The 18,562-nt window shown below is 37.6% G+C and overlaps 1 protein-coding gene across 1 annotated transcript; it reads right to left on the bottom strand.

Annotated features, from left to right (window-relative positions):
• Positions 1–603: 603 nt before the first annotated feature.
• Positions 604–18,359, bottom strand: LOC129271241 (ERI1 exoribonuclease 3-like). Its single transcript, XM_054908624.2, has 8 exons — positions 17,891–18,359; positions 14,207–14,482; positions 11,824–11,937; positions 10,340–10,399; positions 9,800–9,891; positions 8,236–8,308; positions 6,334–6,430; positions 604–5,052 (listed from the first exon to the last, which is right to left on the bottom strand). The coding sequence occupies exons 2-8, from the start codon at positions 14,471–14,473 to the stop codon at positions 4,973–4,975; spliced, it is 783 nt and encodes a 260-aa protein (XP_054764599.1). The 5' UTR covers positions 14,474–14,482; positions 17,891–18,359; the 3' UTR covers positions 604–4,972.
• Between the last annotated feature and the right edge of the window lie 203 nt (positions 18,360–18,562).

Raw genomic sequence — 18,562 nt, 5'->3', positions numbered from 1 at the left:
GCATTCCCTGCTTAAAACAATGAGGGAAAAGGGATGAAAGACTCGCATAAAAAACGTATCAGCACAAGCTTTGTCTGAATGAAATTGGTGACTGAGCTTGCTTTAGCATTGAGCATGCATAGATTGACTGTCATCGGCATCTTCTCTTGTTTGGGCATTTTGTTGTTCTTGAAAGCTCCCGATTTAATTCAGGTAAAATAGGCTGGCTGTGCAAGTATATTCATCTATCCCAAGAGATGGAAGTAATTAAAGTTAACCAACTGAACACAAACAATTATTAGTACACACTCCATACTGTCAATAGAATTTTATTAAATCCATATAATACTTGTACTTGCATTGTAAATCATTCAATCACTTCTTCCATTAAAAAAATATTCAAGATTCAATTCATCACATCATATCATGGTTATTGGCACAAAACAGTTAACATGTTGAGGAAATTGCCATCTCATAAAGACCAAACAAAACTAGCAGGTAATTATTGTAACTACCATATGCAGACCTGCCAACCAGTACATTTTAGCCGTATTTAGTACGTTTTTGCAACCAACATACGGCAGTACGTTTTTTCTTAAATTTTTTTTTTTAATTTTTTTATTTACAAAATCGTAATTTATTGAGAAAAATCATCTCTATATGTCTCTATTTCACAATGTAATTTCAGGTAACTTGTTTTATTTTTTGAATCATTTTGTAAAAACCAGGGTGAGATATACACAAGTTTCAATGTTTTTTTTTTCATCTGCAAGAGCAGTGTGCATTTTAGTTTGCATGCAGCTTGAGCGCCGTGATGAGCAAGTGCGCCAAGCATTTTACACAGTAAAAATACAGATTTTGGGGGATAAGAATACTGAAAATGCAAAATACAACTTGGCAGCTCTGCATATGGGATCCTTCACTGTGACTGGCTACTGAACCATGTTACCATGGTGATGGTAGCCATAATGGTGAAGTTACCATAGTCATGTCTACATTTTAACTCCTGGTTAGAGCTTTGAATTGTTTCACATGGGTTTGTATTCTGATAGCCATGGTTTAGTTAACCCTATGTTAACTTTGACCACAGTTTTATCAAGTGCCATTTATCATCTCATTCATCAAGTATGAATTATTTTTATCCTGCCACATTCAATTGTCAAAAATTGACTTTCGCTATGAAGTTGGAAGAAAATGATGAGTACAGAACGAATTCCAATTAATTAAATGGCACATTATATTTGTCGAGAATATAACTAATGAAATATTAACACTAGCTTTCCATAGCAGTGTGGATTGAAACACTTGTGAGAACACCACCCATGAACGTTCTACATAAAAATATGATTAAGGATTAAATAATTCATTAAATTCCAGTGCTCACTGTTCTGATAACTGAAGTAGTCTTCACACTGAAATCAATGCAGGGGATAGATTGGAAAAACATGTAGATGTGAATTTTAGACTTGGGACTAGATCTTTTTTCATACATAAATGTATTCTTCTAAAAGTATGCTTGTACGTTTACAAAAACAAGATGGCACTCGAGGACAACCTCGGACTATAATGCATGTACAACTCAAAATTCAACAGATACTAAAAATCTAGGCTTTCGGCAATGGGAACAAGTTTGGAGTAACTCCATCAAAGACTTAGCCTCCCATCTACCTTATTTGTCGAGGCCACCGCAAACCTTGCAACCCAACTGGTCTGCGACTGGATGAAGGGAAATGTGACGTCACAGCTCTTGTCAGGTAAGAGACAAATCGCAAGGAAAATCATGATTTGACTTATTTTGACATGTCAAATCCTTAAAACTGGATCGCAAGCTCAATCCAACTTCCAGCCAATCAGACAGCGGCATTGATGTGATGTCACACCTGCAAGATAGCTGCGATCAGTGGGTGCCCTACATCATGGAGGAGAAATTAGTGTAGATATGGGTGGAGAAAAGGTGTTTGTAGGCCATGTCCGACACGGCCTTCAGTAACCGGGATGCTCGGGAAAAAGTAATCAAGATGGTGGTGGGTTGTTCAGGTAAATATATTTGTGATATCTATCCGATAATCTTTGTGACAGGCTGGGATACCGACCGGCACCGCATACTGTCGCAACGGACTACCGATTGTGAGTTGTTAACAATAAAAAAATTTATTATATTTCTTCCTATTTTGTTTTTCTGTTGTGACTTTAAAGAAATTGCCACAAGAATGAGTACGTTGAGGACACAATATAGCCGGTTACTAAAACAATCACCAAGTGGATCAGGAGCTAAGATGTACACATCGAGACAGGTGTGGGTGTTGAAGGCTCTGACTTTCCTTGAGCCTAATGTAAAGGCACGTCATTCAACATCTAATCTAAAGGTACAGAGGATAGTGATCAACGTGGCTAAACGTGATGTTGCATTGAAAACGTGCATTTTCGGTGCACACTTTGAGTTTAAGGCCCGCCCTTGTGGCAAGGTGATTGATTATAAGTGGACTGACATGGACCTTTGATTTGCCATAAATTACTTTGATCGAATAATGAGCTCACCAGACAGTGTAAGTAAACCTCAGGAAAAAATATTCACCATTAACTAAAAAACTGAAAGTTAGTGATAGTCCCATTCATAGAGAAGTGAGTCGGTGCGAGAAGACGATGACGGCCAACGTGGGGCCCGTCTCCGTGGCCAGTAATGCAAAACGTAGCCTAGACCTACAGTCAGACAGTATCCCGCCCAAATGGTTTGTTAAGTTCTTTGAAAAGCGTATGGAAGCTAACATCAAGGGGCTCCAGTCTCTAAAAGACCTAAAACTTGGCGAAGTTGGTGATAAACTCAAAGAACATGAATTTGAGATTGAGGGCCTCAAGGAGAATGAAAACCAGTTAAAGAAAGAGAATCAGAATCTGTTCACCAAGCTAGATGACCTAGAAAATAGGTCGATAAGTAAAAATCCGGTGCTACAAACTTATACATACTTAAGTGCTGCTCTGTTTGGTCATGTAAATAGCTTGTTGATTTGTTTGATTTATATTGTAATTTATTTTGAAAAAAGGAAAGAAAGAAAGAAACCTCATGAATATGTACATCCAACAGACATCTCCATCCTTGATTAAACAGCACATGCGCGAGTCGAAGACAGTGCAGTCGGATCGCAAGGTGTGCAGTGTTGAGGTTTATGACCACCTTGCGATTCATCTTCCCTCACTCAGTCGCAGACCAGTCGGGTCGTAAGGTGTGCGGTGGCCTTTAGACTAGGCAGGTTGTGTAAAAACAACAGACTTTCAGGAGTTGTTCATGTTTAATCCTAAATAGACTGGGCTATTTTGACGCCGAAGAAGACTGGGGGGAGGGCTGATTAAGCCCCCCTTATGAACTCGGCCGTCGATCGCGCGATCGTGTCAAAAATTGGCACGCGCATTACCCATGGCATAATCTATACAACTACATGTATAAGTTCAAATTCTGCAAACAAATCTCATTGCTAATTATGTGTAAAATCAAAAGTTTGCTCTAATTTACTAAAAAAATGCCCCTAAAATGCTAATTTTGGGTTCAAAGACTCTTTATAGGAATCTGATCAAATGTACTCATTTTTTTTTTAAATCACATTAATTTTCTTATGTATTTCATTATTTTCTAAATTTCCTATGTATTTCTTTGTTTTTCAATGTTTTTTTCAATGGAAATTGTCAGGGACTTTATTTTGACCATAAACAAGATGAAATTAATTGATTTCAATCAGTAAAAAAAAATGATTTTCTTTTTTTTGCTAAAAACTCTATTTGCATTGGATTTGTACACAAAATCATTTTTTGGAGAAATTTTGGGTATGCATGCACTTACGAAATGTTGCATAATTTTGGAGCCGCGTTCCCGTGGGTTACAAATTTGATCTCAAAAGTTGCAAAAAGTCCAAAGTCAGCAAGCGACGCAGTCAAACAAATTTGCGAGGCAGATTTATCATGAAAAATGTCGGGGGGGGGGGGGGCTGAGTCAGCCCCCCACAGTAAAAGGATACTCTGGGCTGAATATATTTATATATAAATAAATAGAGTAAAATTCACAGAGCAAAATGCTGAAAATTTCATCACAATCGGATAACAAGTAACAAAGTTATTGAATTTTAAATATTTGCATTATTCCGGTGAAACAGTTCTAGGCAAGTCTTCATGAATATTCAAATTAGGTGGGCTGATGATGTCACATCCTCACTTTCCTTTTTCTTAAGCTATTAAATGAAATCATAATTGTTTCATTTTTTCATAAATGTGTAAGTGATGTGTCTCCATTATGGTGAAATAAGTTGCAGTAATAAATAACTAATGCACTTTAATCAGTTGTCAATCCAATTGTTTTAGTTCTTGGTAGAAGAAACACAAAAGAACTAGTGGGAATATGACATCATCAGTCCATCTCATGAATATTCATGAAGACATCCCTAGAACTGTTTCATCGGAATAATGCAAATCTTTAAAATTCAATAGCTTTGTTGTTTGTTATCTGATTTTGATCAAATATTCAGGATTTTACTCTGTTTATTGAGATATGAATATCTTCAGCCTGGAGAATCCCTTTAATATAGTTTATGAAATAGATATCACCTGGGTCCTCTGACAAGAAGTTTAGTAATTGATCACTGGTTGATTTACAAATTGATTGCAATAATCATTGTTACGATCAATTGTAAAAATTAACCCAATAACCAATCGCTAAACTTTATGTTACAGGGCCCTAGGCAGAAATGACAAACAACTCTACATTTTCTTGGCTCTACTAAATTAGCCAAAGGACATTGTTAACTGAGATGAAGGCAGATCTCCACCCCTCAGGTTTTGAATGAAGGTGAACAGAATGGACCTCTCTTGTGTTACAAGAACTCCTTGTCCACATTGTACTTGGCACTTCACAATTTTAGAAACTAAGAATTGTCTCTGGTGTCCAGCAAAAGACACTGACCATGGAAGTCATCTTACGTGACCCTGGGGTCAAGATGAATGAGACCCGTCATCTACTTCCTGTTTGCTTGAACTTGTATCTCCTGTGGGCCAGAGCTTGGAGAATGTTGGCGATATTGCGGCAATCATCTGAGAAAGTAAGCGGAAGAGATGTAGACAAAATAACTCAAGCACATGCATGTAAATAAGATCAGCTAGTCTCTTAAATATAAAATTCCAGTTGATCACATACAATTAACTCTGCATTTACTTTCTATTATGTTGAACAATTGCCTAAGCCAAGGCAATTTGTGAGATCAGATTATGCATCAATTATTTATCTTCTGTAGGCTGAATTTCGCCAATTCAAACAGATTTCTGGGACTCCAAGAGATATGACTTAGGCAAATTTAACTGTACTTGCAAGGGTAAATCAAATTTGCAGTTGCATTCCTACATCCTATATGGTTCAATACAGCCGTGTATGTATTTAGAATTCAAAATGTTAAGACTCCGATAGTAAGAAATAGCTTCATATGTGAGGAAACTGATACAAAATTGGTGGTTGAAAGGTAGGGGATTTGGCTATGTTAACTCATGGCTTAGCTATATTGTTATTTGCCAGTTGAAAAATCAATACCAGGATGGGTATAGGTGTTTATAAGATAATAATGGTTAATGCAGAACAAAAGGCATATTAGAGCCTGCTTGAATAGAGGGTAGATTACCATTCATTATGCTATCTCATGGAGGTCTGATCAATGACAACGTATGTATACTTTCTTTGCATGGGCCAAAACAAATACTTTTATTCACAAGCAAATGAAGCAATATTAATCTCTGAACTAATACCTCAGTCACATTTCCCCTTCAGCCGCCGCATGGCCAGCCGAAAGTAGCCGTTTTAACATTTTTGCACCAGCTACATATGGATGGGTTAAATAGTATTAAGTAAAACAGCTGTTTTGGATATGCTGTACGGCGGCCGTAGAGGAATTGTGACTGAGGTATTATTGTACCGCCTGTTCACTATACAGCTTTATCAAATTTAAATCTCTTTACATTCTTGTAAATAATTCCAATAATAATACAATTTTTTTTTTTTTTCCATATCCCTATCTTCTGTCAATTCTCTTTCTTAACCCCTTTCTGTTTCTATTCTCCATTTCTAACTGCGCCCATTTTTCTTTCTTCATCATTCCCTTCTTATTATCTTGTCTTCCTTCTTTTCCATCCCCTTTCCACTATAATTCCCCTTCTTGCAATGATTGCCTTCCAACAATAATTTTTCAAAATGTATCCCGTTTTTTATTTTGCATTTTTATTCTTTAGATCTGCTCCCATTTTTTTTTTCCTCCTCCCATCCTTATTGTCTTCTCTTATTTCTTCCCCTCATACCATAATAGCTCCCTCTATTGTTAATCAGCTTACCTATGCCACTATGATGCCTGCCGACATGTGGAATGTTTAGTTTCTCTAACATCTGCATCATTCCCTTGGGGTAGTGACTAGTCACTGTAGCATAAGCCTGTTTAAAAACAAACAAAATATATATTGATATTCAATTGTCACTTTTAACTACAAAGGGCACCAAAAGAACTGTGCTGCTAACATAGAGCTAAACATGTTGAAAATTCACAATTAAACAGTGCTCTGCAATATCAAAGATAATACCAACTGTTACAAGTGATATCGATTGCAGGGCCCCATTGCATAAAAGTTACTATTACAGTAACTTTGCCAGCCAATGGTATCTTTCCTGAAGACTTTGATTCTGATTGGCTGTTGAGCATTGTTACCATGGTAGATACCATTGGATGGCAAAGTCATTATAATAGTAACTTTTATGCAACGGAACCAAGGTCTGTGGCAACAACATGCTTCCGAATCATAATTGATTTAAATATTGCACTTTCTTGTGCTGAAGGGTCTGATAACAACTGTGCCAAATCAATAAGTTATGCATAAGTTTTGACTTATGTCTACATGTATATTGCGTTGTAACATGGCGATACGGATCATAATCATATGATTGGCTGTAATCTATCATCATGTAAACAGTCTTGCTAATGACTGATACTAATGACTAGTTTTATTGACCAGTCTTGGCTTTGAGAAGAGGATTGTTTATCAAATAACAAGAATCCGCATTACTAAGTATCTTATGAAACACCGCTTCTCAACCGGCGGAACGCGGCCCACTGGTTGGCCATGAGAAGCTCCATAGAGAGAAAACAAGTGGAATGCCTCTGGCGGTCTCACCTGCATCACGCGATTCAATATAGCAGCAGTGCTGACTTTGAAACCTACTATAACTCGCACAAGATGTTCAGTGATACTTGGTTACTTTTATGTCCACGTTTTATGAACTAGACCAATACACTTACAGAGATATGATGGTAATTGAACAAATACCCCCAATTTGGCCAAAGTTCATTGACCTTATATGACCTTTGACCTTGATCATGTGACCTGAGACTTGCACAGGATGTCCAGTGATACTTGATTACTCTTATGTCCAAGTTTCATGAATCAGATCCATAAACTTTCAAAGTTATGATGGTAATTCAACAGATACCCCCAACATGGCCATAGTTCATTGACCTTTGACCTTGGTCATGTGACCTGAAATTTGCACAGGATGTTCAGTGATACTTGATTACTCTTATGTCCAAGTTGTATGAACTAAACCAATAAACAATCAAAGTTATAATGGTATTTCAACAAATACCCCCAACTTGGCCAAAGTTCATTGACCTTAAATGACCTTTGACCTTGATCATGTGACCTGAAACTTGCACAGGATGTGTAGTGATACTTGATTACTCTTATGTCCAAGTTTCATGAATGAGATCCATAAACTTTTAAAGTTATGATGGTAATTCAACAAATACCCCCAATTTGGCCAAAGTTCATTGACCCTAAATGACCTTTGACCTTGGTCATGTGACTCAAAACTAAGGCAGGATGTTCAGTAATACTTGATTAACCTTATGGCCAAGTTTCATAAACTAGGTCCATAAACTTTCTAGGTTATGCTGTCATTTCAAAAACTTAACCTTCGGTTAAGATTTGGTGTTGACGCCGCCGCCGTCGTCGGAAAAGCGGCGCCTATAGTCTCACTCTGCTTCGCAGGTGAGACAAAAAGGTTGAGAAGTGTTGTTATAAAACATATAATACACATTCTGCCTGGGCATTGAAAAAATTACACACACATTTTACCTTTGAAAAGTCTATACTGTTCCAAAGGTACCTATTGCTTATAATTCTTACTAACACCCTCAATGAGGTGTATTATTTGTAGAACTCCCACTTCCATTATTGAAAGCTTACCTTCTTAATGTTAAGCCATCTTCTGAAGTATGAGTGATATGGAAGCTCAAAATGGGCACATTGGCTTGGCAACCTGCAAGTTCACAATTAAAAACAGCTTAAAGACTTCCACTCACAATTTGTTTTATATGGTTTGTATCCCAATTGGGGTACTATCAGATGGTTGAATCGTCATATTACAATATTATCAAGGTTAAATTCACTGGTGGATCCAAGGAGGGGGGCACAGTTGGCCCGTGCCCCTCCCCCTTTTGAGAAGCATAATTAAAATTTGTAATGTAAAAATGCCATTGAAACAGAAGTGTGCCCCCCTTTTTGAAGTGAAGACCTTTTTTTTCTGCTTGTCAAATTTTTCCTTGGAAAAATGTGCCCCCCCCCCCCTTTTGGAAAATTCTGGATCCGCCCCTAGTTAAATTCGCTTTATCAACCATCAATTTGGTCTAACCCCCGGGGGGGGGGGGGGGGGGGCACTCAGTATATAATGCATAGTGGGTATGTGCCGCGGAGGGGACCCCCATTTTTACACTCAAATTTCCGTTCCAAGGCATAGCATTTTTGTCTTATTGAGAAAAAGAACAAAGAAAGCCGCTCCAAAGCATAGCATTTTCTTCTTATCGAGAAAAAAGAAAAAAGAAATCCGCTCCAGAGCGTCGCATATTTTTCGTTACGCCGTTCCGGTCGCATTGATCTGCTACAGTGAGCTGCAATTTTGGTGAAAAGCGGCCGCAGAGCGATGTTCGACCATCGCCTCTGCGCGAGCGCACCCGGCGGAGGCCGCGCTAGCTGCATCATGCACGCATGCCCGTTCCATAGGGATGCATACGCACTCACACGCTGGCGATCCACTAGTTCCAAGGACCCCTGTTTTCACAAACATTTGTAGTTCCGAAGCCCGTTCCGAGGACCCTCCTTTTACAATAAGCCCGCTCCAAGGCCCCCGTTTTTTGTCTCGCCCGCGGCACACCCCTACCACTTTTTTGGTCGAGTGCCCCCCCCCCCCCCCCCGGGGTCTAACCTTCACTTGGTCTACTCTCATTTAGTCTAATGATCAACTAGTCATATACAAATTAGGATTAGACCAATGGGATGGAAAAAAGTAGACAAAGTGGGTGGACACCAAGTGGCAATATGAACTGTCTTAGCACAACAGCATCATTAAAAAAAATCAATAACATTCACTGAAAAGCCAAATGAAATAGGTTAGTCCTTTGCACATAACATTTATGGTAGCATTTATATATCATACATTTTGTTCATTTACTCAAGCTCATATGTTGTAAAATGATTACAACCTACAGGTAAAAAAATGCTGAAAAATCGTCAAATAATTGTTTCCCGTTTCCCATTTCCAAAGCATATATAATTTCTCTTTCTCTAAAATCTGACACTCAATCATATGAGAATCATCAAATACATTTACATGAAATTCAATATAAATCAATATATATTTTTTTTTAACTAAAAAGGCAATTGGCAGCATTCAAGAACTATTAATATAGAAATACATAGCCATCCTGAAAACACAGGTAAGTTATTGGATGTATTCAAAATATGTTTCCCTTACATAGTTTTCAGATCCCAGTCTCCACACGTGACAAATATGAATTTAATGTCTGGATCTATAAGGCCTTCCTTCTCCATCCATATGTGAAATGACTATTGGAACAAAAACAAAACAAAAAATAAATAACTACAAACACTTTGTATCAAAATAAGATACAAGTGTAGGCCTATCAAAATAAGATACAATTAATGCGTGATACCTATTTTTAAGTTAAATCACTATTCAAGATACTCAATGGTTCTCATTGGACTCTTTTTTTTATTGGGGACTATAAAGCAAACTGAAACATTACTAATTGATAAAAAGATTTATTACATACACATAAAAGTAAGAATTACTTAAATATATTTGAAAATCCACTAGATTGTACCAAGCCAATTTGAACATTGTCATATAATTATCTGTAATAGAAGAGGCGATTTTTCAGGGGTATTCTTTTTTTTTTTTTGGTGTGCAATAGTTTTGTAATCTGCCTTACAACACCAAGCAGAACAACTAATAAATATTTTATCAATCGTGCAAAAATATCAAATAACATACCTTCAAAGTATCTGCAAATGTTGGTTGATTTTTTACCATGTCACGTGTGATTCCTGTAAGCTGGGGTAGATAAACAAACAAAATATTTTTAAAAATTAATTTGAAGCATCTGATAACTTGTGAAATGAAATAAAATTCTATAACTTCAATATACATTTTTTTTTGTAATTCACCTATTTCATAATAACTTTTCATCAATTTAATATTTTCATGTATATTTTGAACTTCAAGTCAATGTAATTTTATCATTTTATTTACCAATTCATGGAGCGGAAAGGAAATTTTATATACAGGTAATTTGCTTTTTATGGTCCAAAATAAAATGAAAAAAAAAAAAAAAAACATAAAATGGTCGTCATTAAATTCTAAATGGCGTCTAGCATTTAAAACATATTATATCCCTTACATTAAGTTTGTTGCAATGGACTCTTACAGCACATCTCAAAAGTATAGTTTTCACTACAAAAGCTGAGAGCATGAGAAAAGGGACTGTTTTCATGATATAACGGTAATAATTTTCCCTATCCATCAAATTCCCGGTTACGCCAGCACAGAGCTGTGTGTGATATACTCACCTGCACGCGGAGCAGCCGGTATAGCATAACTGTCTGTGGCAGTGAGTGCATGCAGCCAACGCGACTGCACCCAGTGCAGCATATCAGCATTGCATGCGCTGCACAATTTGAAAGACTGACTTACCAGCGTGGCAGTACCGAAAACTAATAAGCCAATGCAAAATCACTTCTTATTATGAATTATCATGCAGAAGATACAATTCTAATCAATGACGGCCATCTGTTTGGATTATCGAGTTTCGATCGCTTTATCATAATATTCAGCACCTTCAAACAGGATACATGTACTTGTTAAGAAAAAAGACAAGGTGAGTCAAGATCCAGCAAAATAATCTTGCGTGCTACATCTTGAGTAAAACTGCAGCGGTACGGCATGATCGCAGCGGCGCGCTAGCTAGCCGGACATGTACCTCTCAATAACTGGAGACGGGTAGACGCTGCGCACAGCCTACACAAGAACTGGCACTGGCTAGCATGAAACTTAGGAACTAGGACCTAGGTCTAGCTAGTGACTGTCTAATGTTAGCTAGATCTGATTTGAATTCAATAGTTCAGATTATATCTTCATGTAGATGAACTTGATCCAGATCTACAGTTCTAACATATAGAAGGGATATAAAACAAATACACCATGCCTATCTTGGATCCAGCAAATGGGAAATGAAGAGAGATAAAATACCCATAGTCACTTTTTTCCCTTAAGACCAACTTCTATCAAATTTATTATACCCTTGGCAAGCCTCAGGTATAGTAATTTAATAGAAAGTTGCCCCTGGGGAAAAAAGTTACTATTTTCTCTTCATTACCCTTAGTTTTTGCTACATGTAGATCCTCGGAAGACATGATATATTTGTATACTATATTTTGAAATTAAATGTAGCATATTCATGCAAAACATTTCACACTTACCCTTGTGCAGAATTCCCCGACACCATGAACCTGTGGCTCAACATACTGATGAAATGTGGCTTCTGTCTGGAAAGTTTTACCACTAACTTTAAGAACAGGAAATTCAATCACTTCCTATTAAAAAAATAATGTAATATAATTTTGTGAATTTGCTCAAAATTATTTTAAGAGTGTACTCCAATGAATAAATTCCATGGAACATGAATTTACCTTAAACTTATTCCCCTCCAGTATATAACTTGTTCTTTTTTCTGGATATTATTTTCATCAATTGTATTTACTGATAAAGGACATGTACATTAAAATAATAGATTTACTATTTATAAGTTTAAAATGTCTGATTTCTGACTTAACAAACCAGACCAGGGGCCCGTTGCAGAAAGAGTTGCAATCAATCGTAACTCTAAAAATCATGCGTAACTCTAAAAATCATGCGCAACTTGATTTTCAACCAATTAACAACGCGCATTAGGGACTTGCGATTGATTTTTTTGACTTGCGTTTAAACGCAACTCTTTCTGCAACGGACCCCTGAGGCCCGTCTTACAAAGAGTTGCGATTGATCCGATCAATCGCAACTATGGAAAGCCAGCAAAGTCAACATATACAATGCACGTTTGTTAAAAAAAATCTAGGTATGAATGTATATCCGTAAATTCATTGATTTCTTGACAATTTGGTGTGATCGCCTTTGCAAAAGGACATTTTGCAAGTTTTCTGTAGAAAAAATTATGACACTGATGGATTTCCATAGAGTTACGGTTGATTGGATCAATCGTAACTCTTTGTAAGACGGGCCCCTGACCTAAGAGTGAAATTGACAAATCACATACCATTCAAAAGCTGATAATCTACTGAACAAAGCAAGTTTCATGCATTTTCCAGAAGAAACTACATGTATGAGTGCCAAGGTCTATCAAAGCCATTATGTAAAATATAAAAATATGAACGGGTGTGGCTTTTCATCTACAGTTACAGGGGCAAAGCCTGGTAGCACATATATGTAATTCATAGGGCCACCATCTCCCAGTCAGAATCTACTGTAAACTATAAAAGCAGATTCCCTCTGTCAGTATCGCCTGCATCATGCGATTCAATTAATATATATTGTAACAGCAGTGCTGACTTGGTAAACAACTATAAAGATTTTTTTCTCCAAAAACACTATTCATATAAATTCACATTCAAAATACCAAGTTGATTGACCTTTGACCTTGATCATGTGATCTGAGACTAATTGAGTGCCCAAAAGGTATGAATTCCTGTTTCTTACTAGGGTTTGAATTCATGATTCATCTATTTGTACACAGGTTTGGGTCAAAATTGGGGTGGGGGGGGGGGGAGGGGGTCACAAGCACCACTGCCTGGATCCATGGGCCCGTATTCTGAACTCGGGTTTAAATTAAACCCTAGGTTAAAGTCGTGGTTTAAGTTTGGAGAGCCAATTGGGGCAAAAAGCCCTAACAGGACACATCCAATTTTATTAACTCATACAACACCCAAAATGTTCATAATTGTCTGGGAATGATAACTGAAGCATTTTTCTTCATAATAAAAGCAAAAGGAAACAAAACAATGAACCTAAGAAATATACAATATCAACTTAATTTTTTAATTCTTGGCTCCCTATAATTTTAGCACCGACTTAGACCGTGGTCTAAGTTAAACCTGACTTCAGAATACGGACCATGTAGTCTGCAGGCACAGACCCTTGGTTTTCATGATTTGCATAATGCAGAGTCTGAAGTAATGAGACTAGATTCACTATGTACTGTGGCTAGCTCTACCAAATTATTTGACACAGACAGAGCCTTTGGTGTCTAGTCTTTACTTGAGACCTGTTTAATTTGTTAATGTGTCAAATATGAGTCTGTGCTTGTAGACTAGGATCCATGCCAGCATGCATACATAAATTATTAGAACAATGTACAAATCATGGGTTCAATTTAAACTGTCTTTATGAATTGAGATCAAGCAGTGAGGATAGATCATCCCAAGCTCTTCCATGCTTGGTATAAAATGTGCTGTCTTACTCTTCATTGGAGCGATTCCCTTTTCTTCCCAACCCCATTTTCTATAAATTTCAATGCTTTTTGGTCTAATTGCTAAAAGGTCTCAAGGCCATTTGGTCTAATTATCACTTGGTATAATACTACTAAGTGTAATCATTTTTGCAAGGCTAAAAAAGTGACCCCAACCACACAGGTATTAGACAAAGTGGCAATAAGGTAAAATTATATCCATCATAATACCAATCTAAACATGTGATTGTTCTAAACCCGTCATGTGACCTAAGACAGTTCCAACCAATGTCACAAAATTGGTAAAAATGCCATGAATCATGACTTCACAAGGTATTCTAGACCAAGTGAGATGACTATACCTGAGGTTCTATCTTTTGATTATCCAAGCAGGTTGCTTCAAAATCCAGGACCAGAAAGTAATCAAAGTCTTGGGGGACAATGAGGGAAGTGTTACCATTTCCTGATGCCATTCTCCTGGAAATCCAAGGGTTCAGCAAGGAAGGGGGTGAGCTTGATAGCAGAGAGGTATTCAAAGATGGATGGAAGCAAGAGAAGACTCTCCTTGTAGCTTGGCAGTCTCCCAGAAAGAAACGCTTGAGGTGGAAAATCCTTGAGAAGTGAAACATTGGATTCTCCTGAAAAAAATATACGAACCAGGGAGGAAATTGAGAGAAATATTAGTGGATCAGACTGGAAAAGAGGTATAATTACCCACATATTGTCTTGGAGGAAAAAAAAATCTGTTTCTGTATCTTTAATTCAGTTCTTTCTTCTCCCCCTTTTAAATTTTTTCTTTCCCCCCTCTCTATCTCCCCCTTTACCCTGTTTTTCTTCTGCATTTGTGTTTGTCTCTCTTCCTTTTTTTTGAGGGGGAGGACCTTCCAGTCACCTGGATCTGTTTTTTTTTAAAACTTTATTTCAGTTCTTTCCCCTATTTCCTCCCTTTCTTTAATTTTCGTCTTTTCACTCTCTCTCCCTCTATTTTTTTTTTTGGGGGGGGGGGGGGAGCAAGGCCCCTCTGGATCAGTGCCACATTAAACCAAATGGATAATGAATAAATTTATTTACTTTAGATTGTTTAATAATATTAGACTAAACGATAATAAACCCCCCAAAAAGTAAACCTTAAAGGTCCAGTCTACCCAAAAAAATGTAGATTTGAATTTAAAGAAAAATCAATCAAGCAAATAACACTGAAAATTTCATCGAATTCGGATGTGAAATAAGAAAGTTATGACAGGTTAAAGTTATGCTCATTTTTCACAATTTAACAGTTTTCACAATTTAACAGTTTTAACGATTTAACAATTTAATATGTATATATGCACGACACTCTAATATATGTAAATGAGAGAGTCAATGATGTCCCTCACTCACTATTTCTTTTGGCTTTTTTTATTGTTTGAATTACAGTTTTACACATTTCAATTTAAACAGATTTGACATTTTTAAGGACCAACTTGACTGATTCATAATATGTAAAACAAAAGTAATACCACATGTTCAGGGAGAATTTAAACTTTAGTTTCACAGGACAATGGGAACAAAATTAGAATATTTCATATTTCATATTACAAAATACAAAAGAAATAGCGAGTGGGTAATGTCATCAGTCCCCTCATTGTCATTCCGATCAGGCACAGGCAGTGCATATTTCTGGGATGAATGTCATTTTTACCATTCAATTATTTCCTGAAAGAACAATCGAATGATTCGATGTTCATTGGAACCATGTCTTGAAAGTCACAATAGTTGACCTAAGTTATGACCCCTAATGCAGAAATTCTCAGCAAAAAAAAATAATAATGTAGTAAATTTGCCATGTACCTGTAGTACCCTATATGTATTAGTTTGTGTATTAGTCTATGTATTGATCTATGTTCATGTATATTAAGTCTGTGTGTGTGCTGTGTGCATGCGAGGAGCGCTCCTGATTGGAGGAGCCTTTATATGCTCCTACGCCTGCTACGTGTGTGCGTTGCACAGCACGTACACAAGCTGGTGCAAAGGAGATTGGATCCAGACACCAGAGAGAGAAGACCCCGAGACGCCATCGAGTGAGGACATCCCAGTAGCTCCCCACTCGGCGCCATGGTCTAGAAGCATCCTAGCTGATATTAGTATGCTGAGATTATCTGAGTGTATATCTACCGTGTGGAATCCTGAGTACAAGTGTCAGGTGAGTATCAGTTGTTGTCCGTGTCTTGTACCGTCGGTAATTAACCCATTCGTGAGTCGTAACCCTTGTCAGTGTTGTACTTGTAAGTTTAACCACTCGCCATCGTAACGTATCGTATCTCGTGCCATATCATCTGTAACCCACAACTTTCATTTTTACAACAATAACAAAAAAAAAAGAAAAAAAAAGGTCTTCAATTTCTAAAGGGGGGGGGGGTGGCACACTTCTGTTTTAAAAGCATTTTTACATTACCAATTTTAATTTTGCTTCTCAAGGGGGGGGGGGGGCATGGGCTGTCATCGATGTGAATAAATCTATAAACTGTAAGTAAAAATGAGATTGAAGTTAAATGATTTCCTTTGACCTTTTTCATCAGTACTTGCCTTTCTGATTCAATCGCAATTCGCACAACCGTTACGGCTGTGTGGCCGGAGAAGCATTAAATAGACATAAAATGTGGTGCATTTAGCAGCAATCTAAGCTCGTCGATATTTATATTTTTTATAGCTACCGCGAACCCTCCCCCCGTGCGTGCTTTGCACGCATCGAGGCCGCTATGCAGCTTGCGTCGCTTCGCGCCGCCAAGCATCAGAATGAACCTGGTGAGAACGTTGCTTGACAGGTGAATGTACTTTCCTAGATTTCTTGTGTGGATAAAAGTTTGAAAACTGAGACAGTTCCAGTAAACTGGGACGATCCCAATTTAAATATGCTGACCGGCGCCTCTACTGCCAGAATTCGGTTCGGTCAACTTGTTCCCTAAAAAAGGCTATTGTCAAATTAACCCAGAGAGCTCCCGCCCGCGCAGCGGGCGGGAGCCCAGAAGCTTACCGTGTATTTTACCATTGTCACCGGACTAGGGTGATTTATGGTCTAAATATTTCTCCAAATGAATTGTGAAAACGGAAAGTATACAATTACCACGATTATATGGATGAAGGTCTAACGAGTGGCAGATTCCTGACATCTGGGCACAGTCTGGAAGCTCAAAAAAACGAAAAGTTCTCTCCTTCTACCCAGTCTCGATCGGCCATTTTGTTACGATTTTTAACAAAAATGGCCGATCGAGACGGGGTAGAAGGAGATAACTCTTTGTTTTTTTGAGGTTCCAGACTGTGCTCAGATGTCAGGAATCTGCCACTCGTTAGACCTTCATCCATATAATCGTGGTAATTGTATACTTTCTGTTTTCACAATTCATTTGGAGAAATATTTAGACCATAAATCACCCTAGTCCGGTGACAATGGTAAAATACACGGTAAGCTTCTGGGCTCCCGCCCGCTGTGCGGGCGGGAGCTCTCTGGGTTATTGTCAAATATGTAAAAAATGAAATATTGTATATTTCAAACAATGAAAAACAAAAGAAATAGTGAGTGATGGACATCATCGACTGACTCATTCGCACGACACCGAACAACACAGGCCCAAAACGAACAACAACAACACCGAGTTGTAACTTACACATGCGTATCACTGACACTGTGACTCACACTGCACAGTCAGTGATATGCATGTGACTTGTGAATGTAACTAAGACTAAGTGTGACTTTTGCGAAAAATAAGCGAAACTTTACCATAACTTTCCTATTTTACATTCGATTTTGATGAAATTTTCAGCGTTATGATGGTTTGATTTTTCTCTATTCATTCAAATCAATATTTTTCTGGTATGAACTTGACCTTTAAGTTTAACAAGCCCCAAAGCCACGGACATATCCCGAACCGAATAAAAAAAGGACATGATTAACTGGACACCAATTTATGGGTATGGGACCGAGGCGAGGAAAAGACAAACATCGTTCAACCAATTTTTTCCGAACATTATCCCTCAAAGGCTCCAACATGTCCAGTTTTTATACTTACTAAATTGGTGTTCCGGCAGCCGGTGTTCCTTATTGGGTAGCCTATTGATACACTACTCACAGATTTCCTTGACCTCGGACATTCTGAAATAGACGGTCATTCCTGAGACTAATAAGTAATAAGTATTTGCATTGCAGGATGTACCGTATACGATATGCGGAAGTCTTTCGTCGAGCGAGAGCTAGAGAGACCCACCGGCCGCCGCGCATGCGCACATCATCCATCCAAGATCGAGACTGTGTCAGCTGAACTGCTGTGCTGGGCAATGAAGAAAATCTTATTTCGTCATAACAAATATTACAGTAAATTGTGAATAAATGCTATCTAAAGTCTGACAGTAAGTATATAATTGTAATTTTTAATACATCTGTGAATTTGTATCGTAAATTTGCATGTATTTCCATTTAATTTTCCTTAGAAAATCCGTCAGTGTCACTGAAATTTTAGTTAACCATCATCGCTGTTTTGAATAAATGTTATCACGACTCAATGTAACTTGTAAATTACAATAGCATTTATAAGCCATAGACCTAAAGTGACATTTTACGGTAATCCTGGGTTTTAGGGGCGTAAAATATATGTATACATTACCGGCCTCCAACTTCAGCCAAATCATCCCAGCATAGTATGGACTGCTAAACGGGCAAATATTCAAATATGATTGAGCTGTTT

The sequence above is a fragment of the Lytechinus pictus genome, chromosome 11 (assembly GCF_037042905.1).
Source record: "Lytechinus pictus isolate F3 Inbred chromosome 11, Lp3.0, whole genome shotgun sequence".
Classification (NCBI taxonomy): domain Eukaryota; kingdom Metazoa; phylum Echinodermata; class Echinoidea; order Temnopleuroida; family Toxopneustidae; genus Lytechinus; species Lytechinus pictus.
The sequence above is the reverse complement of the archived record's forward strand: the minus strand, read 5'-3'. Positions and strand labels throughout refer to the sequence as shown.

What these genes read in the sequence shown, in the direction of transcription:
- LOC129271241 (XM_054908624.2), bottom strand. Translation starts at nt 14,473, where the DNA reads ATGTTTCACTTCTCAAGGATTTTCCACCTCAAGCGTTTCTTTCTGGGA. An exon ending in CATTTGCAGATACTTTGAAG is followed by an intron (nt 9,892 to 10,339) that starts GTATGTTATTTG and finishes TTGTTCCAATAG; the next exon opens with TCATTTCACATATGGATGGA. An exon ending in GATGGCTTAACATTAAGAAG is followed by an intron (nt 6,431 to 8,235) that starts GTAAGCTTTCAA and finishes GTTTTTAAACAG; the next exon opens with GCTTATGCTACAGTGACTAG.